Below are 25,964 nucleotides of genomic sequence, written 5' to 3'. Positions count from 1 at the left end.
CATGCCCAAGTCAATGGTCAGGTAAAGCAGAGCAGACTGATTATCCTTCAGGTGAGCACTTACAAGGTTTAATCTGCCTACCAGTGTTCTAGAAAGATCCTACAGTTCTATTCAAAAGCCAGCCTGAAATTCTCTATGGACCTTGACCAATACTGAACAAAGTGGTCAATTTTCTAGGAGTTAGGCAAACAATGCCCGTTTAGAAAGGTAGTCCCTATTTTCTGATGAGGAACAGAAAGCTATTCAGTCCCTTGAACGTGATCCGCTATTCAATTAGACAATGGCTCATCCATCTACCCGCCTTGGTGCATTAACAGCTTTTCGGGGAATTGACACTACACTTTGTGAGAAGGTTTTCTGCCATCACCCCTTAACAGCTGAAATTTAAAGATTTTGAAACTTACTCTGGACACCTATCACAGGAAAAGGTTTTGCCTTATCAAATGCTTTAATCATAAACAGTCAAATTACATCACCTCTGTGACTTCCAGTGCATTTATGGCCTGGAACAAATTTTCCACCGATTTCTCAGGAACCAAAATCCATGCAAGTCATTTTATTTAAAAAGTAATCATCTTCAAACCAAAGTTTACATTTACAAATGTACACAAGTTTATTGGACAAGACAGTTAAATGACAAACCACCGCAATTTACATTTTTAAAAATACAGAAAAGACAAACTGCAAAAAACAAAGGTGCAATGTATCCCTACAGTGCACTAGCTTAATAAAGAAAACTGCTCAGAAAACACGCAGTAAAACAGTGAACAACTGTTATTTCATTTAATTCACATAATTAAAAGTATCCTCCGGAAAAGCCTATTTCTAGTACAGCAATGATTGTTTATAATGCTAAATTAATTTTACAGCAAGTGTACAACAATGACTAATATAGCAGCAGTTTTTCCACGACATGTTCATCCATGGTGTCTGTCATGGAACTCCCAACGTCTACAAAGTGCTCCCAGTACAATGTATAACATGGTTCAAGTACATCCTCCAGATGTACACAATGAGTTATAAACCCAAAACCAGGCAGATTTACAGAATTCATGGCGCATAAGCCATTGAATAAAATGTCCCTATATTTTTAATTGATCTCTGTCCTCTTTATTCAAAGGGTATATAAAAATCAAATTTAAGATCACATAGGCAGTAGCCTAATCAAGTTTTAGACAAAAGAATATTCTCAGCGAGTCCTACAGTTGCGTGGTAACTAAACTGGCAACAACTCAAAAATACCCAGTTTAAAAAACAAAATCAGCTCATTCACCTTGAAGGTTTCAGTATATTGTAAGGCTAAGAGAACGGTTGATTTTTTTCCCAATGATCCTTGTACTTCTGTTACTTTGCATGGTAGACCTAGTTGTCATTCGGTCTGTGAATAATACTCTCTCTTCGGCTGCTGCTTTTGCCATTTGTGCCTTCTTCAGTTCTCTGAAATAATAAAAAGGTTCATCATCTCGTGCAGCATGTCAACTCCAGCAACTTTGTAGAAAGGGTTCAGAATTTCCTCTACCGCCAACAAATTGGTAGATCAATGTGTTCAGACAAGGACAGATACAATGCAATTGTACTGTTGGAAAGACAATAATTTTTCAATCCATAGACAATTATTCTGTCCTTCAATACAATGCGAATTAATAATCCTGCTGCTTAGTTTTTAAAAGTCATTAAAAATGTATTTATTAGTGTCTAAATCTCAGTTGCATTCCTATACTTCACTATCCACATGTCAGAAGACAATCCAGAGAGGTTGAGGGAGAAGGTGAGAAAGGAAGAGAGAAGGAATTAAAAATGGACAGCGCGAAACAAGACATGGAAAAAAGGAAATAGGCCAACTTAAGAGCAGTGAAATTTGGGGTAAGACAAAAAAGGTAATTTGCTACAGTTACTTTAGCAAAAAGTGGACTTAATCATGGCATGTTTTGGGCCAGGCATAGCAGGAAGAACTGTACATGAGATGCTCGAGAATATAAAAGCAGAATCAGAACAGCAAAGAAAACATGTAAACAGAAAGAACATTTGCAAGATTTTGCAATTCTTTTCCATTTAGACCTTCTATAATCCACAAATATGGAGTAAAGTATAGTTTAAATCATTACTTTCTAGGCGATGTATGTAGTCATTTCTGCACATTAAGTTCAAATGTCAGGAAGTACAGTTATCTGAAGGAGATTGTGAAAGAAAAGCTTACTTTTGCAAAAGTGCGTTTTTGAATTTTTCTGCATTCAGTTCTAACCGAAGCTGATCTGCACTCTTCCTTGCAGTTGGAAGCAGAACGGAATGTCTGATTAAAGTACTTGTAGAGGGTCGTTTCTCTGGATCTGGATGGAGCATTAGCTGTAAAAAAAAATTTTTTTGAAGTAAGCGTCCATTTTTCACAGTGCAACTTATAAAGTCTCTCCCTTGAAAATTCACCTTCCCTACAGAAAGTTATGAGGCATGGAAATCTAAATCTCATGGAATAATACAGCAGAAAAGGGGCCCTTTGGCCCAATAAGTCTGCACGGACACATGAGAAACGCCCAACCTGCCGACCTAATCCCATTTGCCAGCACTTGGCCCATAGCCTTGAATGTTATGACAAGCTCATCCAGGTACTTTTTAAAAGGATGTGAGGGAACTGACCGCTACCACCCTCCCAGGCAATACATTCCAAATCTAAAATAATTTCGCTCGTCATATATCTTTCTTACTTTCAATAAATCCATAAATTCCTGAGAGTGTGTTTGCGGAATTGTTGGAAGTTTTCCTTGCCGAATTTCATGCCACTTTTCCCCATTGGTTGGCAATGGCTCTGCACCAGCAGCAGATATAACAGTGAGGCCAAGAGCAAAAATATCTGCTTTTAGCAAATGTCTGTAATCCTGAAATAGAAACAGAACATTTGAAAAAATATCCTTGTACAGAACAAAACTCAATTTTGGATGAGTGCAAGGTAAAAAGGATGGGTGTGTGCAGTTAGAAACTATACACTGTAAAACGTTAATTAAATTCATTAAATGCATTGTGCTGATAAAACCCAAGGCCTGCATCTACAATTCACCAATTCTCTTGGTGAAAAAGGTGAAATAGCACTCTAAACATAACAAATTGATCCAAGTCTCAATTACTCAGTGCCTAAACTTCCTGAATCATTGGAAACTGAAACCATTGAGTGAATTCTCCGCTGACGGGATTCGCCGTTCCAGCAACGCACCCCACCCTGGGTTTCACGACAGCGCGAGGTGTCTACAATGAGAAATCCCATTGGCCATCAGCGGGAACTGGGAATCCTGCCACCAGCGATGGCACACCGCCCAGGAATCCGCGGCTGGGGTGGGGCGAAGAATTAACCCGTATATATTTAAAATCTCATTTGTGATCAATCTGTCCAGGAGCTTTTTTCCCCAAACAAGCCACTGGTTCAGAATCAGAAAAGCAGAGGTGGTGGAGAAACCCAGCTGGGAGAACATGGTTATAGCAATCAGAGTATGTTAATAGCCTATTTTTTAAGAATTATGCTCGCACTGCTCTGCCTTCAAATAAAAAGAGGAGAGAAAGAATTCCACTTTAAAGACTGCAAATTGTCTTAGTTGTATAGCAAGTATGTCATGTAAAATATGTTGTAGCTTTTATTTGCTCAACTAGATGTTGGAGTACTTGTTTACTACAATAAACTTTCAAGCCTCAAATGTAGAACAGGTTACAGCGAAAATCAGTTTGCATAAGAGGAGAAAATTGAGTAGCAAAATAGCACCATTATGTTCACTTGTGCAATATATGTACAAGGTTGATTCATAGTACACAATGCAATCTCACTAACAAATATTGATATTTACATGATTGTGGGATACAAATTGAGAGCTGTAACAAAATACTTCAAGCACATCAAAACAATATTTTGGTCCATATTCTCCACACCTCACCAGCACAATTTTGGTTGAACTGGTGGATAAGTCACCGCCTTCACAATTTAGCTTGGCAGAGAGAATGAATAGGTTAACATTTGCTGAGATCTATGTAGCCCATGTATCAAATTGCTTCATTGAACTCTTCAAAAAATTGCATATCCAAATGGTGGAAAGTCACATTTGTAATTGCATAATTAAAAACATGTATGTTGTTTTTATATGGGGAGATGAGATGAGATACAAGTTACAATCAGTTCCTTTGCATAGGTTGTCAAATATACACATGCTACAAATCCATTTCAACAATCATAAACATTACCTCTTGTAGTACTTCATTGGCCAAAAACCGACTATCTCCCTCCTCGACATGAGGATTGGATACACGAGTAACATGCCCAAGGTCACCTGATTATAAAAATAAATTTGAAATTACAAATCAAAATTTAGATCTGCAGATCAGGAAGAGGACGATTCCGCCCAGAGTCTTTGAAAGAGCTGTATCCAAATAGTCTGACTTTCCTACTGTTTCACCATAGTCCTGTGAATCTTTCCTTTTCAAGCATATACACAAATCCCTTTTAAAGTACTACTGAATTTGCTTCCACCAACTCTTCAGGCAGTATATTACAGATTATAATTCTCCACATTAAAATAATCTAACTGGTTATTTTTCGAATTCTAAATCTCAGCCCTGTGGTTACTGCCCTAGCCACCAGTGGAAAGTTTCTCTTTATTCAAAATTCCCAACTTATCAAAACAAATTGTGAAGAAACAGGTTATACCTATTTTGTATACAATATTTGTTGACAATATGCAGTCATCATCATCCATCTCATCTGCCACTGAATTAGTAACAAATTTTTTGGATATAAATATGTTACCTGAAAAGAAAAGAATAAGCAACATTAACATGCAGGTCATTAGGAGATATCTTAGAAGCTGAACAATCTGTACAGATATGTATACCGCATGATCGCCAATAAAGAGGAGCCAAGTGTTTCTATTGAAACGGGCACCATGAAACTACTATAATAAATGCTAGAAATGTGAAAAGGAAACATGACTAAATCAGAGGATAATGACTGAAACATAACATTGGAGAGATAACAGAAATCAGTATAATCATCCACATCTAGCAGACTTGACAGAAGTTCATATCATCCATTTGATAACATTATCAGTACAGATATGAGACTTTCCATGGTTAAATAGCCAGCAAGCATTCATGCTTGACCTCACATAAAAATGGGCATTTGATTGGAAAACACCCTAGTGCCTAAGAAACGTACTCAAGCAGGAGCTGACACTTTGCTGTTACGATCCCAGTTGATGTTCTAATTCGACAGGCAATGAACTTTTTTTATATAAACGTGGAGGAACTGAGTCACAGAACTACCAATTAGCTTTAACAAGGAAAAAAAGATAGAACATGAAAAAAATTGAATACAATACTCCCTTATATTAACAAATAATATTTATTGCCACAAGTAGGCTTACATTAACACTGCGATGAAGTTACAGTGAAAAGCCCCTAGTCGCCACATTCCGGCACCTGTTCGGGTACACGGAGGGAGAATTCAGAATGTCCCAATTCACATAACAAGCACGTCTTTCGGAACTTGTGGGAAGAAACCAGAGCACCTGGAAGAAACCCGCAGTCACGGGGAGAACATGCAAACTCCACAGTCACCAGAGTCTGGACCTGGGTGCCTGGTACTGTGACGCAGCAGTGTTAACCACTGTGCCACCAAGCTACAGTGGTCTCCATAGCACAAAAGAGTCCCTTTTAAGCATACAATGAATGTTGTAAAACACACTCCTCTCTGAACCCAAATGAATGCCTGCTGATTTCTACTCAAAGCCCCCAGAGGATTTTTATACCTTGAGCCACCGTGTCGCACTCCAGCTTCCACACGAATGATTTCAAATTCTGCTCTCAAAAGTCACGTTAAAATCTTCTATTAAATTATGCTTTCTCTCCGCTGCTTCTATTTCACACATCCCTTCACAAGAACACAAGAAATGAGTAGGCCAACAAGCCTTTAAAAGACTGCCCCATCATTCAATCCAATCATGGCTGATCAATGCTGTCCTCAACTCTTTTCTGCATTATTTCCACAAACCCCCTCCGTTCCTCAATCTATCAAATATTTATCCACCTTCACTTTAAATGCTTCCAATGATCCAGCCTCCATCATCCTTTGGGGCAGAGAATTCCAAAGATTTCCTTTGCCTTAAACTCCCAAGGCTCAGCCACTGATTTCCACAATATTTCAAATAATATCTTCCAAACTGTAGGAATCTCTTACAAATTTGTCTCATCTTTCCCGCATCCTCAAAAAAGTAAAAAAATGTTCTACTTGCTTCCCATCGTAAAAATTACAACAGATTTTTGTCACCAAGGGACAGGTAGGAAAGTGGAGTTAAAACCACAAGTAGATCCAAATAATCGTATCGTTGGGCAGAGCTGGGTCGATGGGTTGAATGTCCTACTCTGGCTCATGATTTACTTAAATACAGCAAGTGTAATTTTTAAAGGAGCAGCATGCTGTGATTTAGAGATTATAATTTGGTTCTGAAATTATATGGTTCTGATCCTTGAAGAACTATGGTCAACTTTTATGCAATGTAGATGAAAAATGACGCTGCGTAGCAAAGATCACGCGACTTACATGAGGATGTCTAAAATAATAAAACATCTCCATCTTCACAGCCATTTCAGATGATAATAGGGAAAAAGGCTTGGTCAAATAAGAAGGTTTTGAGTGTTTAAGGAGAAAGGAGGGGTTCCATAAAAGCCTAGACAAGTACGTCATGGTTGCAAATGCATCAGAGATGCAGAAAAGGCCATTGAAGAATTTGATAAGATGAATGAGAATTACATAGAATTTACAGTGCAGAAGGAGGCCATTTGGCCCATCGAGTCTGCACCGGCTCCCGGAAAGAGCACCGCACCCAAGGTTAACACCTCTACCCTATCCCCATAACCCAGTAACCCCACCCAACACTAAGGGCAATTTATCATGTCCAATCCACCTAACTTGCACATCTTTGGACTGTGGGAGGAAACCGGAGCACCCGGAGGAAACCCACGCACACACGGGGAGGATGTGCAGACTCCGCACAGACAGTGACCCAAGCCGGAATCGAACCTGGGACCCTGGAGCTGTGAAGCAATTGTGCTATCCACAATGCTACCATGCTGCTCATGTAGGAAATGTGGATGTTCGAACACGTAGCAGTTTTAATATGCTCCGGTCTATGGATGGCTCGTTCACCAAAAAAACGTAACTGAAAAATTCTTCAAACTGCACGTGCCATTTATCTCCTTTATTTATAGGTAAGCAAGTTAAATGTGGATATAAATTATAGTAAAGCATAGACTTACTAAAAAATATCAAGGGATCTAGATACTTACTTGGTTTTATATCCATATGTACTAGGGACATACTGTGAATATATTTTAGCCCCCGAGCAACCTGCAATAGTAGGTCTCTTAGCTCTGGTTCATTAAAGTACTGTTGGTTCTTGTAATTTTCTGCTATTGCATCCGATAGGCTTCCACCTTTCAAAACAAACAGTATATAAAATATTATCTGGAATCTCCCAATTTAATAGCGCAGTTGTAGGTTATACTCCAAGTTTTCTTGCACGTAAACAGGCACATTTTCTTGAGTACCAATAGTACACAGGTTGAGCACTCCTTATTGGAGATTCCAAAAAACTCTAAATTCCATCTTTTCTTGTGAGCGCCGAAATCATGGTTCTAGTAAAAATGACATGGTGTTCACCCGAGATCCGCTATCGGTGCAACGTTTCACAACTATATCTATTACAGGTATTCCAAAATTTCAGAATCCAAGACATTCTAGGCCCCAAGTTTTTGAATAAGGGATGCTCAACCTGTACTTATTAATCCAAGTTAACACAATGTTTGAATTAAAAAACCTACCATTACAGTACTCATTTTGTATGAGCATATGGTCATCTTCAGCCCAGGCTGAATAATAACGAACTACATGGGTGTGCTGTCCTAGCACCGCATGTGCATAGACTTCCCTCAGAGCATTCTGTCTGTGAAAAAATAATTAAAGCAATCAAAATCCTGGAAATGCACAGCACTGCAGTCAGCATCATAAAGAGAAAGAAAAAAAGGGAAGATTGCAGTGTTCCAGCTATTTATCCAGCTGAAGGCCAAACTAAACAAACATTTAGGGAGGCTAGAAAATCTTCACCATAGTAAGAATTCCTCAAAAATAACCATAGAAATCCAAGTAAACGTAAAATGGTAAAATGATCAAAACACAGACAGAAAAAGTTCAGCAGCACTCAAGAGAAAGGGGGAAAATTATGAGGGTAGATCTTCCTTTTTCCTATTTTGAGAAACTGGGTATCAGAACAAATTTAGGTAAATTTAATTTTTTTTGGATATACAGGCAGAGTTGTCACAAATTTCAAACTACAAACATTTACAAGTTACTTACTCATCAACTGAACCTGCTAATGGCTTCTTGGAGCGTTTTATTGCATAAATACAACCATCAAGTCTCTTCACGCACTTAAAAACAGAACCAAACTCTCCAGATCCAATCTTCTCCAATTCATGAAACTCTGTTGTATATCGTGACTTCATATTACTGTCAGTGATCGGAATTCTCTAATTTAAAAATGTATGGTATAAAACAAAGGCATAAGTGAATTCAAAAATGTTGTAATGCTCTGGTAGCAATAGTCAGGCTAAATACAACTGGATTACTGCTTAGTGTAAATTAAGTCAAGTGAAAATCTGTTGAAGTGTCTCTGTAATCAAGTTTAAAGATGTGGCAATATCAATATAAATCCATTCTTCATCTAAACTTCTCATTTACAGGCATCATTTAAATTTCATTTGGAAATTTTAAATTTCCAATTTAGAAACTTATAAACTGATTCACAATTATGTCATTTTGACAATTTCACCATTAAGATTTAGTGTTTTAATTCGTCGCTAATCAATTATTGCACTTAGCTCAAATCAAATGCAAGATACTCCATAAAATACAAGGCAAAAGTTATGTTTGTTTACTTTGAGAATCACTGACCAAATTTCACATTAGACACAGCACCGGAGCTTGACTCAAACGGTTATCTTAAACAAACACATTGGCCCATGACTTCCTGGTTCTCTGGGATCACATCTGTGGGTACCCCAATGCACTGGGGAAAACCCTCTCGGAAGTTCCTATGAAAGGGATTACCTGGCAATTGTCATTGGGAAGTAAGCAGCCTGCGCTGTTAAAAAAAAAGGAGGTGGGGGTTCCTCTGTGCTCCAGTTTCTCTGTGCCGATGCAGAAGGGGGAGCACTTTGCTGCTTGTCTTACGCAGCCCGAGTGAGGAAGATTGAGCGAGATAGGGGCTGCCGAATTTCAAACGGGGTAAATCCATCCAGAGTGGCAATCCGCCAGTGATTGCCACTTTCGAGGAAGTAACAGGCCAAAGTCTTCCAACACTTTAATTTTCATTCCACAAAATTGCAAGTCTTCTGATAAAGGCTCATAGGCCTACATCAACTGTTTTCACTTAAAACGAACAATATTCATCAAACCTTTTACATTGCAAATTATATTAACTCTCACCATACATGGGAAAAAAAGTATGATTCGTCACTAACTAAAAAGGTTAGTCAGATATGCTTTATTAAAATTAGTGCCCCTTTAAATATCAGCCCAAGTCTGTCTTCAGGTTGTGTTACCATTCACAGTATATACTTTGCATGAAGATCTGGTGTGCAGTTCTTACACAATTATATCAGTACAACTCTCTAAATTATCTAATCCCTTGATCACAGTTTGCAAACAGCTGACTAATCAGACCGACAATTTGCTTTTAGTCTTTAATTTTGAACTATGATATGACTTGTCCAATTCAGATTAAAAGGAAAGCAATAGCCCTGTAAAAAGTGTATCTAATGACTGCCATCCATATAGGAGAGTAATCATAATAAAACATATCACCACCGGCTGGCACACAGACTGTGTTCTCTCCTGATCATGTAACAGCAGGCCTTCAAAAACTATCCAACAGCTATACCATTACTAGTACATGCTGACTGCACTTCAAAATTATTTTTTTGAGTTACTGAATTCACACTTAGAATGATATATCGAACACACATTTTGTTATTACCTTTGCTGGCCGAAGGCTTTCATCATCAAGTTCCCCATCACTTCCGTCCATCATCTCTCTGCATGGAAACCGAAAATAATTAGGTTTTAACCCAGAAATTAATATAAAAATGATCATGGACAATGAAATATAAAGGAGGTTTTGTGTTTGTAGAGTAAACTTGAAATTAAATAAACTTTGTTCTGCTTGTGCTGTACAACGTGCACAGTATGCATAATCAGTTGTCATAACTGAAGCCTTTCTTTTGGCATGCTTCAAAAATACAGGATATTCACCTCCCCTCATTGTTTGCAGGAGTTTGAACTGCACAAACGGTCTGCCACTTTTCCTATATTACAATAGTTGACTAAGTTTCAAAATTACTTAATTGGCTATAAAACACTTTCCATCCCGTGGTCATGAAAATCAGTCTATAGAGACAAAGATAAATGGCTGGTTTAGCTCACTGAGCTAAATCGCTGGCTTTTAAAGCAGACCAAGCAGGCCAGCAGCACGGTTTGATTCCTGTACCAGCCTCCCCGGACAGGCGCCGGAATGTGGTGACTAGGGGCTTTTCACAGTAACTTCATTGAAGCCTACTTGTGACAATAAGCGATTTTCATTTCATTTCATTCATTTTCAAGTTGCAAGTTTTTTTTTTCATTTCCAGAGTTACAAAGACATTAACTCTGATCAGGTTATCACATTCTATCCACATCAAGATAGCTTCCACAACTCTACTCTGCCTCACCATATTTTTTGTCGTCACCTCGTTTCAATTTCTGCAAAGTCCCCCTCCTCCAAAAAACTCAACTCCATCCTTTGCAGGGCAACAATGTGGCACAGTGGTTAGCACTGCTGCCTCACGGCGCTGAGGATCCGGGTTCCTGTCCGTGTGAACTATTCACATTCTTCCTGTATCTGCGTCGGTCTCATCCCCACAACCCAAAGATGCGCAAGGTAGGTGGATTGGCCATGCGAAATTGCCCCTTAATTGGGAAAAAAATAATCGGGTACCTTTTCTTTGCAAATTGTAACTCAGTTCGCAGTCCCAAAAATGTTGAATTCCTAATTCTATTTCCCAGATGCTTCTAATGCTCACTCCTTTGCTACTTTCACCAGTTGTGTATCTGTTCCCACAACCTTCAGTGCTCAACACCCTACCTTCAGTCCCAGCTACCCAAGGCTCTCGATCGGCCTTTTATCATCTGCAGTCAGATTTTCATAAACTTGGCAGGAGGTTAAAAAGTAGGACATATAAAGATAGTAACCTCTGAATTATTCCCAGCCGATGTGTTATGAAAGTAGAAATAGAAAGCTAGGGACATTATGAATGGTGCAGAAAAGAGTGCTTCAGATTGAGGAGGTATTGGGACCAATCCTGGGGCAGCAGCACATATTCAACTGTGATAAGCAACATCTCAGCAGGAATGGGATCAATGTCCTCACAGGCAAATTCACAGGGTGGCTGAGGAGGGTTTTGACATGGGGATGGGCACAAGCATATAGAAGCAGAAAAAAAATGGATTAAGGTATATGAAAGGTGTGAAACTGTTGAATACTAGAGAAGGAAGTAGTAACAGATTAATTAGGAATGAACCAACAGGAATATAAAAAAACGCCAAGAGCGCATGTACGTAAACAGGCAAAATGTGATAAGATTGGTGAGTTACAAGCAGAAATAACCATGTGGGAGCATTATGTTGGGGAAGTGATAGAAACATGGATGGGATTCTCCACCAGCGTGATTCTCCGTTTTGCCGGCACCCAGGGGTTTCCCAACAGCGTGGGGTTGCCCTACAGTGGGAATCCCCATTGAGCAGCCAGCGTAACAGAGAATCCCGCCGGCAGGTCGGGCAGAAATGTGGCATGGCAGGGTGGAGAATACAGCCCAAGGAGTTCAGAAAAGAGGGAGGTGGGATGATAGTACTGATTAGAAGACACTATGGCATTGGAAAGAGTGATTTCCTTGGGCGGGAGAGGTCAGAATCCATTTGGTTAGAATTTAAATGCAAAAACAGTTAAGATCACACTCATGCAAGTATTCTCTAGGCCTCCAAATAGTGGCATGCAGATACAGAAGCAAATCTGCAGGGAAATCAGAGATATGCAGGTTAGCCAAATTGCTCCTAAGTCTCCAAAGGTTATGTGGGGTTAAGGGGATTGGGTAGGGTACACATTTGGAGGGCTGGTGCAGAGTTAATGGGCAGAATGGCCCCCTTCTACACTGTAGGAATTCTAGGTGCAAGAACATGTTTGTACTACAATGCTTTTTATTTTAATTAGTGGGGGGGAAGCGTGAGAGAGAGAGAGAGAGAGAGCAAGTGAGAGCGAGAGAGAGAGAGAAGGGGGAGGAGAATTACCAGATGATTGAGTGTACCAAATGTGACACACTTGAAAATACTCAAGGACATTCATTAACTGCAAACACTTCAAAATCAATGATTTTTAAAATATAATCAGAGGAGAAAAATCACCAGCCACTTGAGATTTATGATTAAGGAGAGCCAGCAAAATGTGTAAATGGCAGGTCGTGCTTGACTAATTGAACTGAGTTTTACGATGAAGTAACAGAAGTTGAAAGGAATGCCATGCATAATTTTCTTGGAAACATGAGATTATTGAGATACTGTAGGATCAGTGTTAACTTAGATTTTTAAACTATGGTAAATGGTTGCTTTACAAGCTGTAGGAAGTCATGTTCCCAAAGGTTCAATGCTAGGTGGACTATTTTATTTGATTTGCCCATCATCCCAAACTTGGACATAGTAAGCAGTAATTTATCTCTACCATCTCCATGTCTACCAATATTTTGTCTACATTTTCTTGATTAGTAAACACTGATACTAAAATACTCATTAAGTATTCTAGCCATACCTTGAATTTTCTATTGACGGCAATACAACAAATAAGCTAGAAAAATGGGTAGACAAGTACCAAGTGGAATTAAATGGAGAGTGATCACGTGGGCCTCATGAAATAGTCACAGATTACATACATGGTGAGGCGAAGGTGAAGCTAGCCAAGATTGGCCTTCAAATAATGTCAGCTGTGACTTTTGCTTGCTTATATTACTTCAATTACTTGCATTCAGCAGAAGGGAGAGGCAGTATAGACTTAAACAACTTGGTTCAAGAACATTCAGGGGAGTTGGGCTCATGTGCAGATTATTGAAGGTGACAGGCCATATTTAGAATAGTTAGCAAAGCATGTGGGATCTTGGATTTAATAAATAGAGATATTAAGTACAAAAGCAGAATTTATGCTGAACCATCATAAAGTTCTAGTTATGGTCTAACCACAGAATTGCATCCTGTTCTGGTCACTAAACTTTAGGAAGGATGCTAGGATCCTTAAAAAGAGTGCAGATTTACCAGAATTATTCCAGGGTGATGGATCTTAATGACAAGGTTACTTTGGGAGAAGCTGGTGCTGTTCTTTTTGGAGCAAAGGAGATTGAGGGAGATTGATAGAGGTGCACAAGATTATGACAGGTTTAAATATGTACAATAAGAAAAACTGTCCCTATTAGCTGAAGGATATGGATTTAAGATTTTGGGCAAGTGATGTAGGGGAAAATGTGAGAAAGATCTTTTTTTTCTAATATACACAATACTGACCAGGAACACTACCTAGGAGAGTGGTCAGAACAGAGGTGGTCAAAGATTTCAAAAGGAAATTGGATGGACACTTGAAGGAACTAGCAGCAGGGCTACAGGGATAGAGCAGGAAAATAGGACTGATTGGGTTTGTCTAGACTTGTCTCATGATGAACATGACGAGCTGAATTGCATCCTCCTGTGCCAGAATAACTCCTTTTGCCAGCTGGATATCTATTCTGTCCACCCCCCCCCCCCCCCCCCATAAAAGTTCTATGCAAACATATTACTTCTAAATGGTATAATTTTTGTACAAAAGTTTATTTACCATATGATGATGTTATTTATCATACACATTTATTAGTCAGAGAGAGAGAGAGAGAGAACGAGAGTAGAGAGGAGAAGAGAAGCCCGGGGGGAAAAATAATTGAAGAGGGGAACAATCTTTGAACAACATCACAAGAGGAGTGCACTAATGGTACTTTAAAACCAATTCATCAAATATAAAATGCCACTTAAGATGTCATAACCAAGCAGACATTGCTGAACTGGTCGTGTCAACTGGTCTTATATTTTTACATCAAATACACATCTAAAACAGCTGTTAACAGTGCATTAAGTAGCAGCATCAGGCAATGTTGGTTAGATTCACTTTGAACAGAAGGCCATGGCAGGTAAAATTATAGTTTCCAAATCAAGCGTTTCAGGTGTGCAAGATCTGGAAGTTGTAAATTTACCAGTTGTATTATATAACTGGAAAAGAGCTCAATATGTACCCGTCCCAATATGTTCTTTTCCTCCTTCGACACTGTGCAGATGAAGAATGGATATACATGGAGTCTGGAGTGAAAGGATTAACGTTGACATGTAGCGTTTTATTCCTGTTGTAGTCACATGGAATTCTTTCAGCCTGCTCAACATTCCGGAACAGAGCCCCTCCCCGGCGTCGTACTGAGCTGGAACTTAGGCAACTCCTAACCCTTGCCTTGGACAACAAACTCTGAAAGCACAAATATCAAATACATCATCATCCTCACTTTAACTCATCAGCAACTACCTACAATATGGTAAATGTTAGAATTAACATGGTAAGTTTTTTGCTTGGCTCAGCGATCGCACTAAGTGCTACAGTATTGGCTTTGAAGATATTAAACAGAAGCCTGCTTAGGTGGCCCCACATCTTTTTGTCTTCTGTGAAACCAATACAACTCGAGAGATTATCTGCTCTAATACTTGTATATGTGACCTTGCTGTACAAAAACTGGCTGCTATTTGCTCACGTGTGCTAGCAGTTCAAAGGAACTGCACAGGCTTTGGGACATCCCTGGGGTGATGTAAACTCAACTTTGTAATGTAATCATAAATGTTTTAAACTTTAAGAAAAAAATCTATTTCCAAGTGTGAAATAGAATGTGTACACACTTAAACATGCAGGAAATGCCAAATTCCAAACCAGTCTAATAGCACCAACAGTATACACAAACATGAACACGTCACGTATAGTAAACTCCACACGTGACTAGCTCAATAAATCAAACAAATCCCGCCCTTCCTATAAAAACAAAGTAACCGATACGCATGAGACACGCCAAGAAGACACCAAAGAGTTTTTTTTTAAATCACGAAATAGTCAAACCAATACAAAGATTTGCTCTCCCGTAATTCACACACTGGCTGCCAAGCGTACAGTTGCTTGTAACTGCATGCGGAATTATTCGCCTTGCCGTTCCCCCAGTATAAACCCACGTGTTACAAAGCGACAAGCCTGTACACGTGCAGTCTGATCGAGGGGTGCGCGTAATGTGTCAGGCTTAGGAGAAAAGAGCAAAACTAGTTTAAGTGGTGGAATATGCAAAACCACCTGCAAACGCGCGTTATTGCTTTGCGGTTTCTATTCCAGTTACAGCGTTGCAAAAGCTGTGCCGTTTTCCCTTTCAATGATTTCAAAGAAAATTCAATTGTTATGGCAAGGCGATTTAGGATTAATTAGTCCAAAATGTCCCAGTTTTTAAACTACTTCAGAAGATGGAAAGTCCCGACTCGACCACAGAATTTACACAAGAGCAGTGGGAATAAGATTTAGTGCATTCGGTAAAACGTTGGTCTATTTTAAACTAAAATATATTGAAGTCCCACATTTTTCCAGTATCATCTGGGGTCTAGGAAACAGTTATCTTCAATAGCCTGGATACAATATTCTAATTTATAAGCTGCATATTCTTTGTTGATGGCTTATAAAGCAAACAGGGAGCTCCTTAAAGATCAAACATTATTTGGCAATTTGAGGGGCTGACACCACAACTTATAGATACTAAGACAGGTATATTGATTGGTTAGGTTTGATTTTAGCCATACAGGCCAATTTCAATGTTCCAGTGAAGCCACAGCAAATCAACTGAAATATGATCATTGCCTAAAACAAATGAGAACCTAATCTGGATGAATTAACTACATCAATTTATGATCACCATAGCCAAAGGAATCTGATCACATTCGAATATTTCACATACTAAAAAGTAATTTCGGCACAACCATATATCATTTTCATCCTAAAGCAACATTTCCCCATATTAATACATGACTAGAATGTACACAATTTGAAATAAACTGGAAGCCAACTTAAAAAGGTTCTGGACCCAAAACATTAGCTCTTTTCTCTTTCCACAGATACTGTGAGGATAAGTTTCCACATTTTTCTTTCATACAACTCTCGAATTCCCTCAAACTTCACAATCTTTTTGGACGGAAAAAAGCTTGGTCAAACTTACATAACTTGGAGTAAAATTTAATAATACTCCTGTAAAGCACCTTGAGACATTTTATTAAACACTCTCCGAAATCCAGGTGGCTTTTGTCGAAGTGAAACTTTTCTTGCATTCCCTACCAAATCATAAAATTCTCATCAAACCCCATCACATATGACCAAACAGCACCAGTCTATCAATTCCACGTTATGGGCTAGATTCGTTAGCAACTGATATGTGTGGAGTCTGCACGTCCTCCCCCTGTGTGCGTGGGTTTCCTCCGGGTGCTCCGGTTTCCTCCCACAGTCCAAAGATGTGCGGGTTAGGTGGATTGGCCATGCTAAATTGCCCGTAGTGTCCTAATAAAAGTAAGGTTAAGGGGGGGTTACGGGTATAGGGTGGATACGTGGGTTTGAGTAGGGTGATCATGGCTCGGCACAACATTGAGGGCCGAAGGGCCTGTTCTGTGCTGTACTGTTCTATCTATGTGCAATTCAATTATCCCGATTTTGAGATGGCAGCAAATCACTACAGTTTAGCCAGCTAACCGGGTTTCATAAACATTCACCTAGTGATCCAAAACTAATTGTGGAATGTGCAAGTACACATCCAAATAATGCTGCCTCTTGACGACCCAATAGGAATACAAACTACACCTTACATTGGGTTTTAAAATACAAAGCGAAACAACTTTATTTCTTAACACTATCAAGTTAGCTTGAGGTGAATAGGGAAAAATGGTTCAAATGTCAAATATTTCCTGGTGCTTCGTGCAGCCCACAAAAACTTTGCTACTATAATTGTGTACTACTGATGGACAATACGCAGCGATGCCTAAATCCCATGAACGAATTAAAATTATGACTTGATACCTTGCAATACAGCTGAATTCACCTGAGGAAGGAGCAGTGCTCCGATAGCTCGTGTTTGAAACAAACTTGTTGGACTTTAACCTGGTGTTGTAAGACTTCTTGCAATATAGCTGGCAGACTGGTAGTCAGAAAAGGTAGTCAAAACATTAGTCTGGTGGCACACGGGATCCATCACCTACCCATTGCTATAGCTTCTGTATTTAGGTAAAGAAAGTTCGGCCAAAAAAAAACAAACTGCTATGAGTACATCTGTGAAGGGATTGGGAGGACATCTTAAAACTCTGCTCCTGGACTGAGGACTAGACCCCACCCATCTGCTAATGCATCAAGTACAAACATTAACAGAGAATGTCCCGTTTTATACCAGTAGCCGGACAAGGGGTTGAATGAGGACCGGCTCACATACTGACTGGTGTGTGTGTACTCTCACCTTGGGGGTGTGCGGTGTGTCGAAGAGGCGCAGTTTGCGGAGTGTTTTGTGTGGAGGTGTGTCAGGGCAGTCCGGGATGGGGGAGCTGCACTCCTCCTGCTCTCCAGCCTCTCGGATGGGCGAGCTACACTCTTCCCTCTCGCCGCTTTCCCGGATCGGCGAGCTGGAGTTCTCTTCCAGGTCCCGGCGCACCCGGTAATCCCGTCGGCCTTTCAGCGGGGACGGGCTGCTCACGAAGCCATCCTCCCAGCTCAGGTTACCCAGCTCCAGCTCCTCGTCGCCCTGGCCCAACTCGGCGATCCCGCCGTACTTGCGCTCGGGGTCCGGCGACTCCTGGAAGGCCGAATCCTCGGTGCTGTTGCCGCCGTCCTCCTCCTCCACGTCGCTGCCCGCGAAGGAGAGCTTCTGCACCGGGAAGGCGGAGGCCGGAGTGGGCCTGGTGCCGGGCTTGAGACACGCTCGGTGAAAACTCATGGCCGGAAGAAAAAAGGTGAAGTCGCCGACTGGGGGGGGGGGGTTTAGCTTAAAGCAGACAAGTGGGGGCAGGCCCCTCGGCCCTCACTGGGTCAGGGCCTCTCTCCGCCCGGACTCTCCTGGGTCAGGCCCCCTCTCCGCCCGGACTTTCCTCACGGGGACTCGGCCTCTCTCCGCCCGGACTCTCCTGGGTCAGGGCCCCTCTCCGCCCGGATTCTCCTCACGGGGACTCGGCCTCTCTCCGCCCGGATTCTCCTCACGGGGACTCGGCCTCTCTCCGCCCGGATTCTCCTCACGGGGACTCGCTTCCTCTCCGCCCACCGCTCCTCTCCGCCCACCGCTCCTCACACCCACCCCACAACACGGCAACTTTCCCGCGACCGTTAGTCACGTGTCCATTTTTGCTCCAATGGCGAGCGCGCTGCCCGATTTCAAAAACACCGTCACATGACCGGCGGCATCCCGGCTGCGCGCGCATTCTCGCCGCTCTCGTCATTTTCGCGCCAAACTTTCCCTGACCTCATTCAACCTTTGCTCTGCCCCTCCCCCGTTTCTGAACCATGTTTTCTTTCTCCCTACGTTAGCAATCATTTCTTTTATCAAATCAAGCTGGTCTATATTATAATTTAATTTCTTTTTTTGTTTTAACAAGGTTTATTTTAAAGCAACCACTGAACCTTAAGGGACCCTTAATCAGATTACATATAAACCTAATCAGCAGCTATTTGACAAGGCTTACTGCACATTGTTCCAAAGTTAATCAAATATTAGTTTGCCTGTGATTTTATATTCTCATATCTGTCCTGACCCCATCAGCAGCTTTGCACTCGTTTTATTTCCAAACAATGAACCCAGTGATGGTGAATTGTGTTTGAGTGGGTAATCTTTCGCCAAACATTAAAGCATTGTGTAACTGAACCCTGGGACATAAACCTCTGACGACATCTCAACAAGAAACTTTTTTTAAACAGAGCGTCTATAGCACAAAAGCAGATCCGTGGTCTGTGACACTAGTTGGTGCTCCATAGAAGCCTCCTCCCACTCTAAAATTACCTCTCCACATCCGACCCTTAGAGCTGTACTCCCTTCTCTCTAATCGAGCCTCTCCTTAACATACAGTAGCAACCGCCCAGGATTGTCTTGGAATCTCCGGGAATTTACGATTAATCCCTACGGAAAATACTGCTGCGTGCAACCCAGAAGTAAACCATAGGGCCATAAAGAAAATTGTGTGGTTTGGTTTGCTTTTCATTGCATACTTTCATTTCTTAGCTATGAAAATATTAGAGGTGAGGAAAAAGGCTGTTTCATTGAATATGAAACCGAACTAAACCAATTGGGCAACGTTGTCTTTGCTCCCTTTCCAATGTTTGTAGGAAGGCACTCTATTATGATAATAATCCTTATTGTCACAAGTAGGCTTACATTAACACTGCAATGAATTAGTGTGAAAAGCCCCTAGTCGCCACATTCCGGCACCTGTTCGGGTACAGAAAAATTCAGAATGTCCAATTCACCTAACAAGTACATCTTTCGGGGAAAAAACCCATGCAGACACAGGGAGAACGTGCAGACTCAGCACAGACAGTAACCCAAGCAGGGAATTAAACCTGGGACCCTGGATCTGTGAAGCAACAGTGCTAACCACTGTCCTATCATGCTGCCCTATATGGAAGTCTGTATGGAAAATGATGAATAACGGGACTATGGGGTCAAAAGTAAGATCAAGATAGGAAGTCAAGTGATTAATACATTCAACCAGAGTTGGCAACACTTCCTTAAATACCTCATTGTAATCTGCTTTATTTGCTCCATACGACAGCAAATTCAACATTTTTGCTATTCCCTATTAAATTAATTTCCCCCTATTTTGACCTGTTAGTGGCTACTATATATTGATTTCCTGTTATTCTGGGCCAGAAGTGGAAACAGTTAGCAGCATGGTCAGCGCAGTCTTGGAGGGTCTTAATTCTTAATTCTCCTTTGTTACTTGTGTGTCAACAGAATACTTTTTGTATTATAATTTTATTTTGCCTTGTTAACCAAACTTGAAGACTATCATCCATACTTCCAAGTTTTGTGCCATCAACAGCATCATGAACAAATTTTGTAATTGTGACTTGCACACCCAAATCTAGGTCATTAAAATATGTCACGAAAGACATGGATCCTGACACTGACCACTGGTGAATGCCAATATTTACCTTCCTCCAGACCAAGAACCAACTGTTCACCACTTGTCTGTTTCCTGTCACCTGTCCAATTTCATGTCCTGTCCCTGTTAGTCCATGGGTTCTAACTTTGCTGACAAGTGACACTTTCTCAAATGGTTTATGGAAGTCCACAAATACCATATCAACCGCATTACCCTCATCAATATTAGTTTTTATCGGTTGCGTTTAAAATCAAATATTTTCAACATGCTAGTTTTGCAACCTGGTTACAATCACAAAATACTAAAAGCAACTGCTGTGTATAGTACTGAAGAATAATACTTTAGCAAATAAAACATAAGGCTAGAAATTGTCAGTATCCTGAAATCACTAAGTTATTTCCAATCTCAGGTTTTATTCGCTAAAATAAATGAATATCATGCACAGTTATTTCAAAGCTGTAAAGTTTATATAAAAACTGCTGCAATACGGTGGCCAGAATTCTCCAGCATTGTGATTCACTTTTTCCAACGGCAGCATATCCCCGCCCATGGGTTTCCTGGCGGCGTTAGGTGGCTTCAATGGGAAATCCCATTGACAAGCAGCAGGAGTACGGAATCCCACCACCAGCGAATTGACGAGGAGCACGCAGCTGGGGGACCAGAGAATTCAGCCAGACATGTGTGCTTATAAACAGCTAGGGGCTGTTTAGCACACAGCTAAATCGCTGGCTTTGAAAGCAGGCCAGCAGCACGGTTCGATTCCCGTAACAGCCTCCCCGAACAGACGCCGGAATGTGGCGACTAGGGGCTTTTCACAGTAACTTCATTTGAAGCCTACTCGTGACAATAAGCGATTTTCATTTCATTTCATATAGTTCAGAATTGTTTGAATGTTTGTTTTGGTGAATGGAAACTGGATTGACAAAGCTCCCAAGGAAAAGTGTTACTTATGGTTTGAAAGCATACCGACCAGAATATCTGGAGCAAGATCTTGTCGGTTCTCAATATCTGCCAGCGTTTAACAATGAAGTTTCATTAATCTTTTAGCGTCAGGTGTCCTATGTCTATAAGGAGTTGATGAATTGGGAGGGAGCCCTGATGGGGGACATTAAGTGGAAGTGGGAGGAGGAACAGGGAGGAGTGGGGGGCCCCGAGATGTGGGCAGAGGCCTTGCGGAGGGTGAATGCATCCTGGTCGTGTGTGAGGCTAAGCGTCATCCAGTTTAAAGTAATATATAGGGCGCATATGACGGTGGCAAGGATGAGTAGGTTCTTTGAGGGGGTAGAGGTTGGTGTGGACGGTGTGTGGGAGGCCCACAAATCACATCCACATGTTCTCGGTTAAGGTTAAGAGAGTTCCGACAGGTGTTCACGGACGTCATATCCGAGGTGCTAATTGTGGAGATGGTCCCGAGTCCAGAGGTGGCGATATTTGGGGTGAGAGGTGCCGGTATTTTGGCCTTTGCCTCTCTGATAACCCAAACAAGGATTTTGATCTGGTGATGGGACTCAGAGCAGCTGAAAGCGGAGGTGTGGGTGAGAGACCTGGCGGAATGCCTGAGGCTGGAGAAGGTTAAGTTCATCTTGAGGGGGTCGGTGGATGGGTTCAACTGGAATGGGAGCGTTTATTGATTTCTTTAAGGAGGTTTGAGGGGTCAGTGGGCAGCGTGAGCGGGGAAGGGGGTAAGCAGGTTAAAATGGAGAAGGTGGGATGTGAGAAGGGTAAGGGGCTGGTTTAGCTCACTCAGCTAAATCGCTGGCTTTTCAAGCAGACCAAGCAAGCCAGCAGCACGGTTCGATTCCCGTACCAGCCTCCCCGGACAGGCACCGGAATGTGGCGACTAGGGGCTTTTCACAGTAACTTCATTTGAAGCCTACTCGTGACAATAAAGCGATTTTCATTAGGAGTGGGGGGTTAGTGGGTGTTGGTTGTTTATAGAGTTGTTGGGTTGTTCTTCTGCTTTTGTTTGTTTACTTGAAAATGCCTTGAATAAAATATTTTTTTAAAATCTGGCATCAGCAGATAATGCATTAAAGGATAATTCCCTATTAATTGAACTGTGTCTAACCAAAGGCTCCACTCCCTGATTGCTAGTCAGTGTTCAAAAGTGCATATGGATTTGGATTGGATTTGTTTATTGTCATGTGTACCGAGGTACAGTGAAAAGTATTTTTCTGCGAGCAGCTCAAACAGATAATTTAGTACATGAAAAGAAAATAAAAGAAAAAGAAAATACATAATAGGGCAACACAAGATATACAATGTAAATACATAGACATCGACATCAGGTGAAGCATACAGGGGTGAAGTATTAATCAGGTCGGTCCATAAGAGAGTCGTTTAGGAGGCTGGTAACAGCAGGGAAGAAGCTGTTTTCAAATCTGTTTGTGCGTGTTCTCAGACTTTTGTATCTCCTGCCCTATGGAAGAAGTTGGAAGAGTGAATAAGCCAGGTGGGAGGTGTCTTTGATTATGCTGCCCGCTTTCCCCGGGCGGCGGGAGGTGTAGATAGAGTCAATGGATGGGAGCCAGAATGTGATGTCTGCGTGATGGACTGGGCTATGTTAACGTCTCTCTGATGTTTCCTGCAGTCTTGGGCTGAGCAGTTGCCGTATCAGCTTGTGATGCAGCCAGATAGGATGCTTTCTATGGTGCATCTGTAAAAGTTGGTGAGAGTCAGTATTTCTTTAGTTTTCTGAGGACGTATGGGCGCTGTTGTACTTTCTTGGTGTTAACGTTGACGTGGGTGGACCAGGACAGATTTTTGGTGTTGTACACCCCTCGGAATTTGACAGGATGAGGCTTAGTATGATGCCCCATGTTTGACTAGTTCTGGAGAACTGGTACCATCTACAAAAGCATATTATCACAGTCTTTGAGAGGGCAGCATGGTGGCCTAGTGGTTAGCACAACCGCCTCACGGCGCTGAGGTCCCAGGTTCGAATCCCGGCCCTGGGTCACTGTCCGTGTGGAGTTTGCACATTCTCCCCGTGTCTGCGTGGGTTTCGCCCCCACAACCCAAAAATGTGCAGAGTAGGTGGATTGGCCCTTTTGTTCCTGACTGTGCAGCCTCTTTCTTTCAACTGGATAACTAACTGAACATCTCAAAGTGCCAAAGATATTTGACAGCAGATATGCAAGTTTCTTTTGGTGTGAAAACACCAGCCTGAATGAATTTCCATTTTTGCGTATAACATTTGATAATATTTAATAAAAAACTGACAAGTGACTAAATAACCTACTCCTAACTATGTTTAAAAATACAACAGGTTCGCACTCAATCCAAAAACATAAATTCATTACAGCTTTGCAACTTGACTTTTGTAAATAAATAAATCACTTGGGTTTAAGAAAACACCTCTCTTATCTATCAGAAATATCTCAAAGTAATTCAAAATTATTCAGAATTACAGTAGCTGATACGCAAGTAAAACACATCAGCCATTTTGAACATGGAGTATTGTGAAGAATGAGTCATTAATGCCATTTTGGTGGTGTTGTTTGAAGAATATGGCCTTATGAATCCTTATCTTCCAAAAGTACTAATAGAACGTTTGGGGGCGGCCCCATTTGTAACATCTCATTCATGGAATAGCACTCCAGCAATGCAGTATTCCCTTAATATCGTGCTGGGACGTCAACCAAAATTATATGTCTGGATTGAAGCTTGAACTTACAATCTTCTGATTCCCAAGTGCGACCAAGTAAGCCAGACTTTCAAGTTCAGATAGAATGAATAATGTAAGTAATGAAGAAGGCCATAGAGATTTTTTTTAACATTAAGAGCTCAAATAAAAACCCTCACAAGAAAATTAATTTCAAAATATTTTCTTTTAATATACTTAAAAATAGTCCCTGGCAACACCTGCTGACAGGAAGTTAAACTACTGCTTAAAAATAAAAAAGTAAACATTTAAAATTTTCCCCTAATTTTTTTTTTTTAAATAGCATAGTAGCAAGAACTTGTTTGAAGTCTCCTTAACAAAAGTGGCTTCTATGTTTTAATAAATCAGCCTTTCTACTAATGGTTGTTATTGCCCAAGTCTAAACATATCTGATTTAAAACCCTATGCAAAGGATGTACCATTATCATTAATTCAGCAAGTCATTCAAGCAATTTGTCTTTTTTTTCCTTTGTTTCAATCAGAATGCCTTCAGAATAACGCCTAACACAAAAAAGAATAAAGTGTTATTTTTGAATAAAGCAACATAAATTTAGATTGTATGTCTTTAATATTGCACAACCAAAGCTCCTCTTTTTGAATTTGTACATGATCATATGTAAAAAGTAAAATGTTGGTTACATCTGTGGCATTAGTATGTATTTACAGGTAATTAGTCACAAGCAAAAAAATCAAACACCTTTTAGTAGTATGAAATAATTTTTCATAAAAGTGTAAAACTGTAGTCCCAAATATGTTCAACTCCTTAATGCTTATACTAGAATGTAATATTCTATCATTTACATTTCCCAGGTGCTGAAATACATGCAGATTTAAGTTTTTAATGCATGCTCAGGCACTCCACATTTTTGGGCCTACAGTTTAAAGTACCTCAATATTTACCTGATTTGTCTACTCCAAACTGTACACAGTCAACAGGCAGTGATAATTCCACTCTAAAGCTGCAACATATCATAAAAAGTTTTTAAAAATCATGTTTATACAAGCTTTAGCAAAAACCATTTAACAGGAAAATGTACACGTGTCTAATGAAGTTAATTGGGAATAAAGAATTCACATCTTTAAACTGGAAATCAGTAGTACAGCAAATATTCTTCCCACTCTAACACTGGTTTGCAGAGACACTTTAAAAGAAATGGTGGTGTATCTAATGTATCTGAGCAGTGACAAAATAAATTAAAATTGTATACAACATGTCATAAACGAAGAGTGGAGATAAATTAATACTCAAAATCTTGGAACTAGTTTGTAGTGTCACAAATTTTGCTTCATGAACTTATTTTTAATTAGTACTCTAAATGACGGCTTAAAAAATTCATGATGTTCATAATATATTGCAGCTTTAAAAATGTTCAAAAGCTACCCAGGGCCTGTGAGTGATACAGTCGGTGTACCATATACAGTACAACTATTGTGGGAAATAGGCAGAACTGCAGCCCTTACATCATTTTCAATTACTCATTTATTGATGTTCATCAATCCCTGGCGTTTCACCATGTTGTATTCTCGATGCTATTCTGATTGCTTCCTCCAATGTTTGCTGCTCACCGAGCTATGAAAAAAGAAATAAATATGATGATTTGTAAAATGTTATATTCCTCATGGACAAAAGTGCGTTTGTCAGTTCGCAACACTGTGCAAATGATTATTAGATGTTCTGTCAGTCAAACTATACTGAACAGCTAAACCTGTATGGATAGTAAAGTTAGTTAAATCACAGGTGGCAACATCAACCTGTATTGATACAGTGCCGTTAATGTAAGAAAATGCCCCAAAGCGTTTCACAGAGACATCATAAAACAGAAATGGGCATTGAGCCAAAAGTAAAGCAAATGGAAAGGCAAAGGGGTTGAGGTAGAGATTAGAAATAATCTATTGCAACCTCAAAGATCTTCATGTGTCCTGCGCAAGGGGGTTGCATGCGGCAGATTATCAGCTACCATATTTCAAAATTTTCAATCTAGGTGA

At 40.5% G+C, this 25,964-nt stretch overlaps 2 protein-coding genes and 1 long non-coding RNA gene across 4 annotated transcripts in view; 1 reads left to right on the top strand and 2 right to left on the bottom strand.

Annotated features, from left to right (window-relative positions):
• Window positions 1-541: 541 nt before the first annotated feature.
• Window positions 542-18,507, bottom strand: wee1 (WEE1 G2 checkpoint kinase). The gene is made up of 11 exons (XM_038808172.1): window positions 17,686-18,507; window positions 14,416-14,639; window positions 10,062-10,119; window positions 8,381-8,553; window positions 7,849-7,970; window positions 7,315-7,461; window positions 4,679-4,777; window positions 4,216-4,301; window positions 2,700-2,870; window positions 2,198-2,343; window positions 542-1,437 (listed from the first exon to the last, which is right to left on the bottom strand). Exons 1-11 carry the CDS (start codon window positions 18,157-18,159, stop codon window positions 1,284-1,286), a joined length of 1,854 nt encoding a protein of 617 aa, XP_038664100.1. The 5' UTR covers window positions 18,160-18,507; the 3' UTR covers window positions 542-1,283.
• The window catches only part of LOC119971892, a 21,961-nt gene continuing 14,029 nt past the window's right edge, over window positions 18,033-25,964 (top strand). The window contains exon 1 of the long non-coding RNA XR_005461940.1: window positions 18,033-18,175. This is a non-coding gene — a long non-coding RNA (uncharacterized LOC119971892). The remainder of the gene's footprint in view (window positions 18,176-25,964) is intronic.
• Window positions 24,528-25,964, bottom strand: part of LOC119971889 (zinc finger protein 143-like) — a 131,567-nt gene continuing 130,130 nt past the window's right edge. For both annotated transcript variants that reach the window (XM_038808170.1, XM_038808171.1), the window contains exon 16: window positions 24,528-25,548. In XM_038808170.1, the coding sequence (XP_038664098.1) occupies window positions 25,459-25,548 (90 nt within the window). In that variant the 3' untranslated portion in view covers window positions 24,528-25,458. The remainder of the gene's footprint in view (window positions 25,549-25,964) is intronic.

The sequence above is a fragment of the Scyliorhinus canicula genome, chromosome 9, assembly GCF_902713615.1.
Source record: "Scyliorhinus canicula chromosome 9, sScyCan1.1, whole genome shotgun sequence".
Taxonomy (NCBI): domain Eukaryota; kingdom Metazoa; phylum Chordata; class Chondrichthyes; order Carcharhiniformes; family Scyliorhinidae; genus Scyliorhinus; species Scyliorhinus canicula.
The sequence above is the reverse complement of the archived record's forward strand: the minus strand, read 5'-3'. Positions and strand labels throughout refer to the sequence as shown.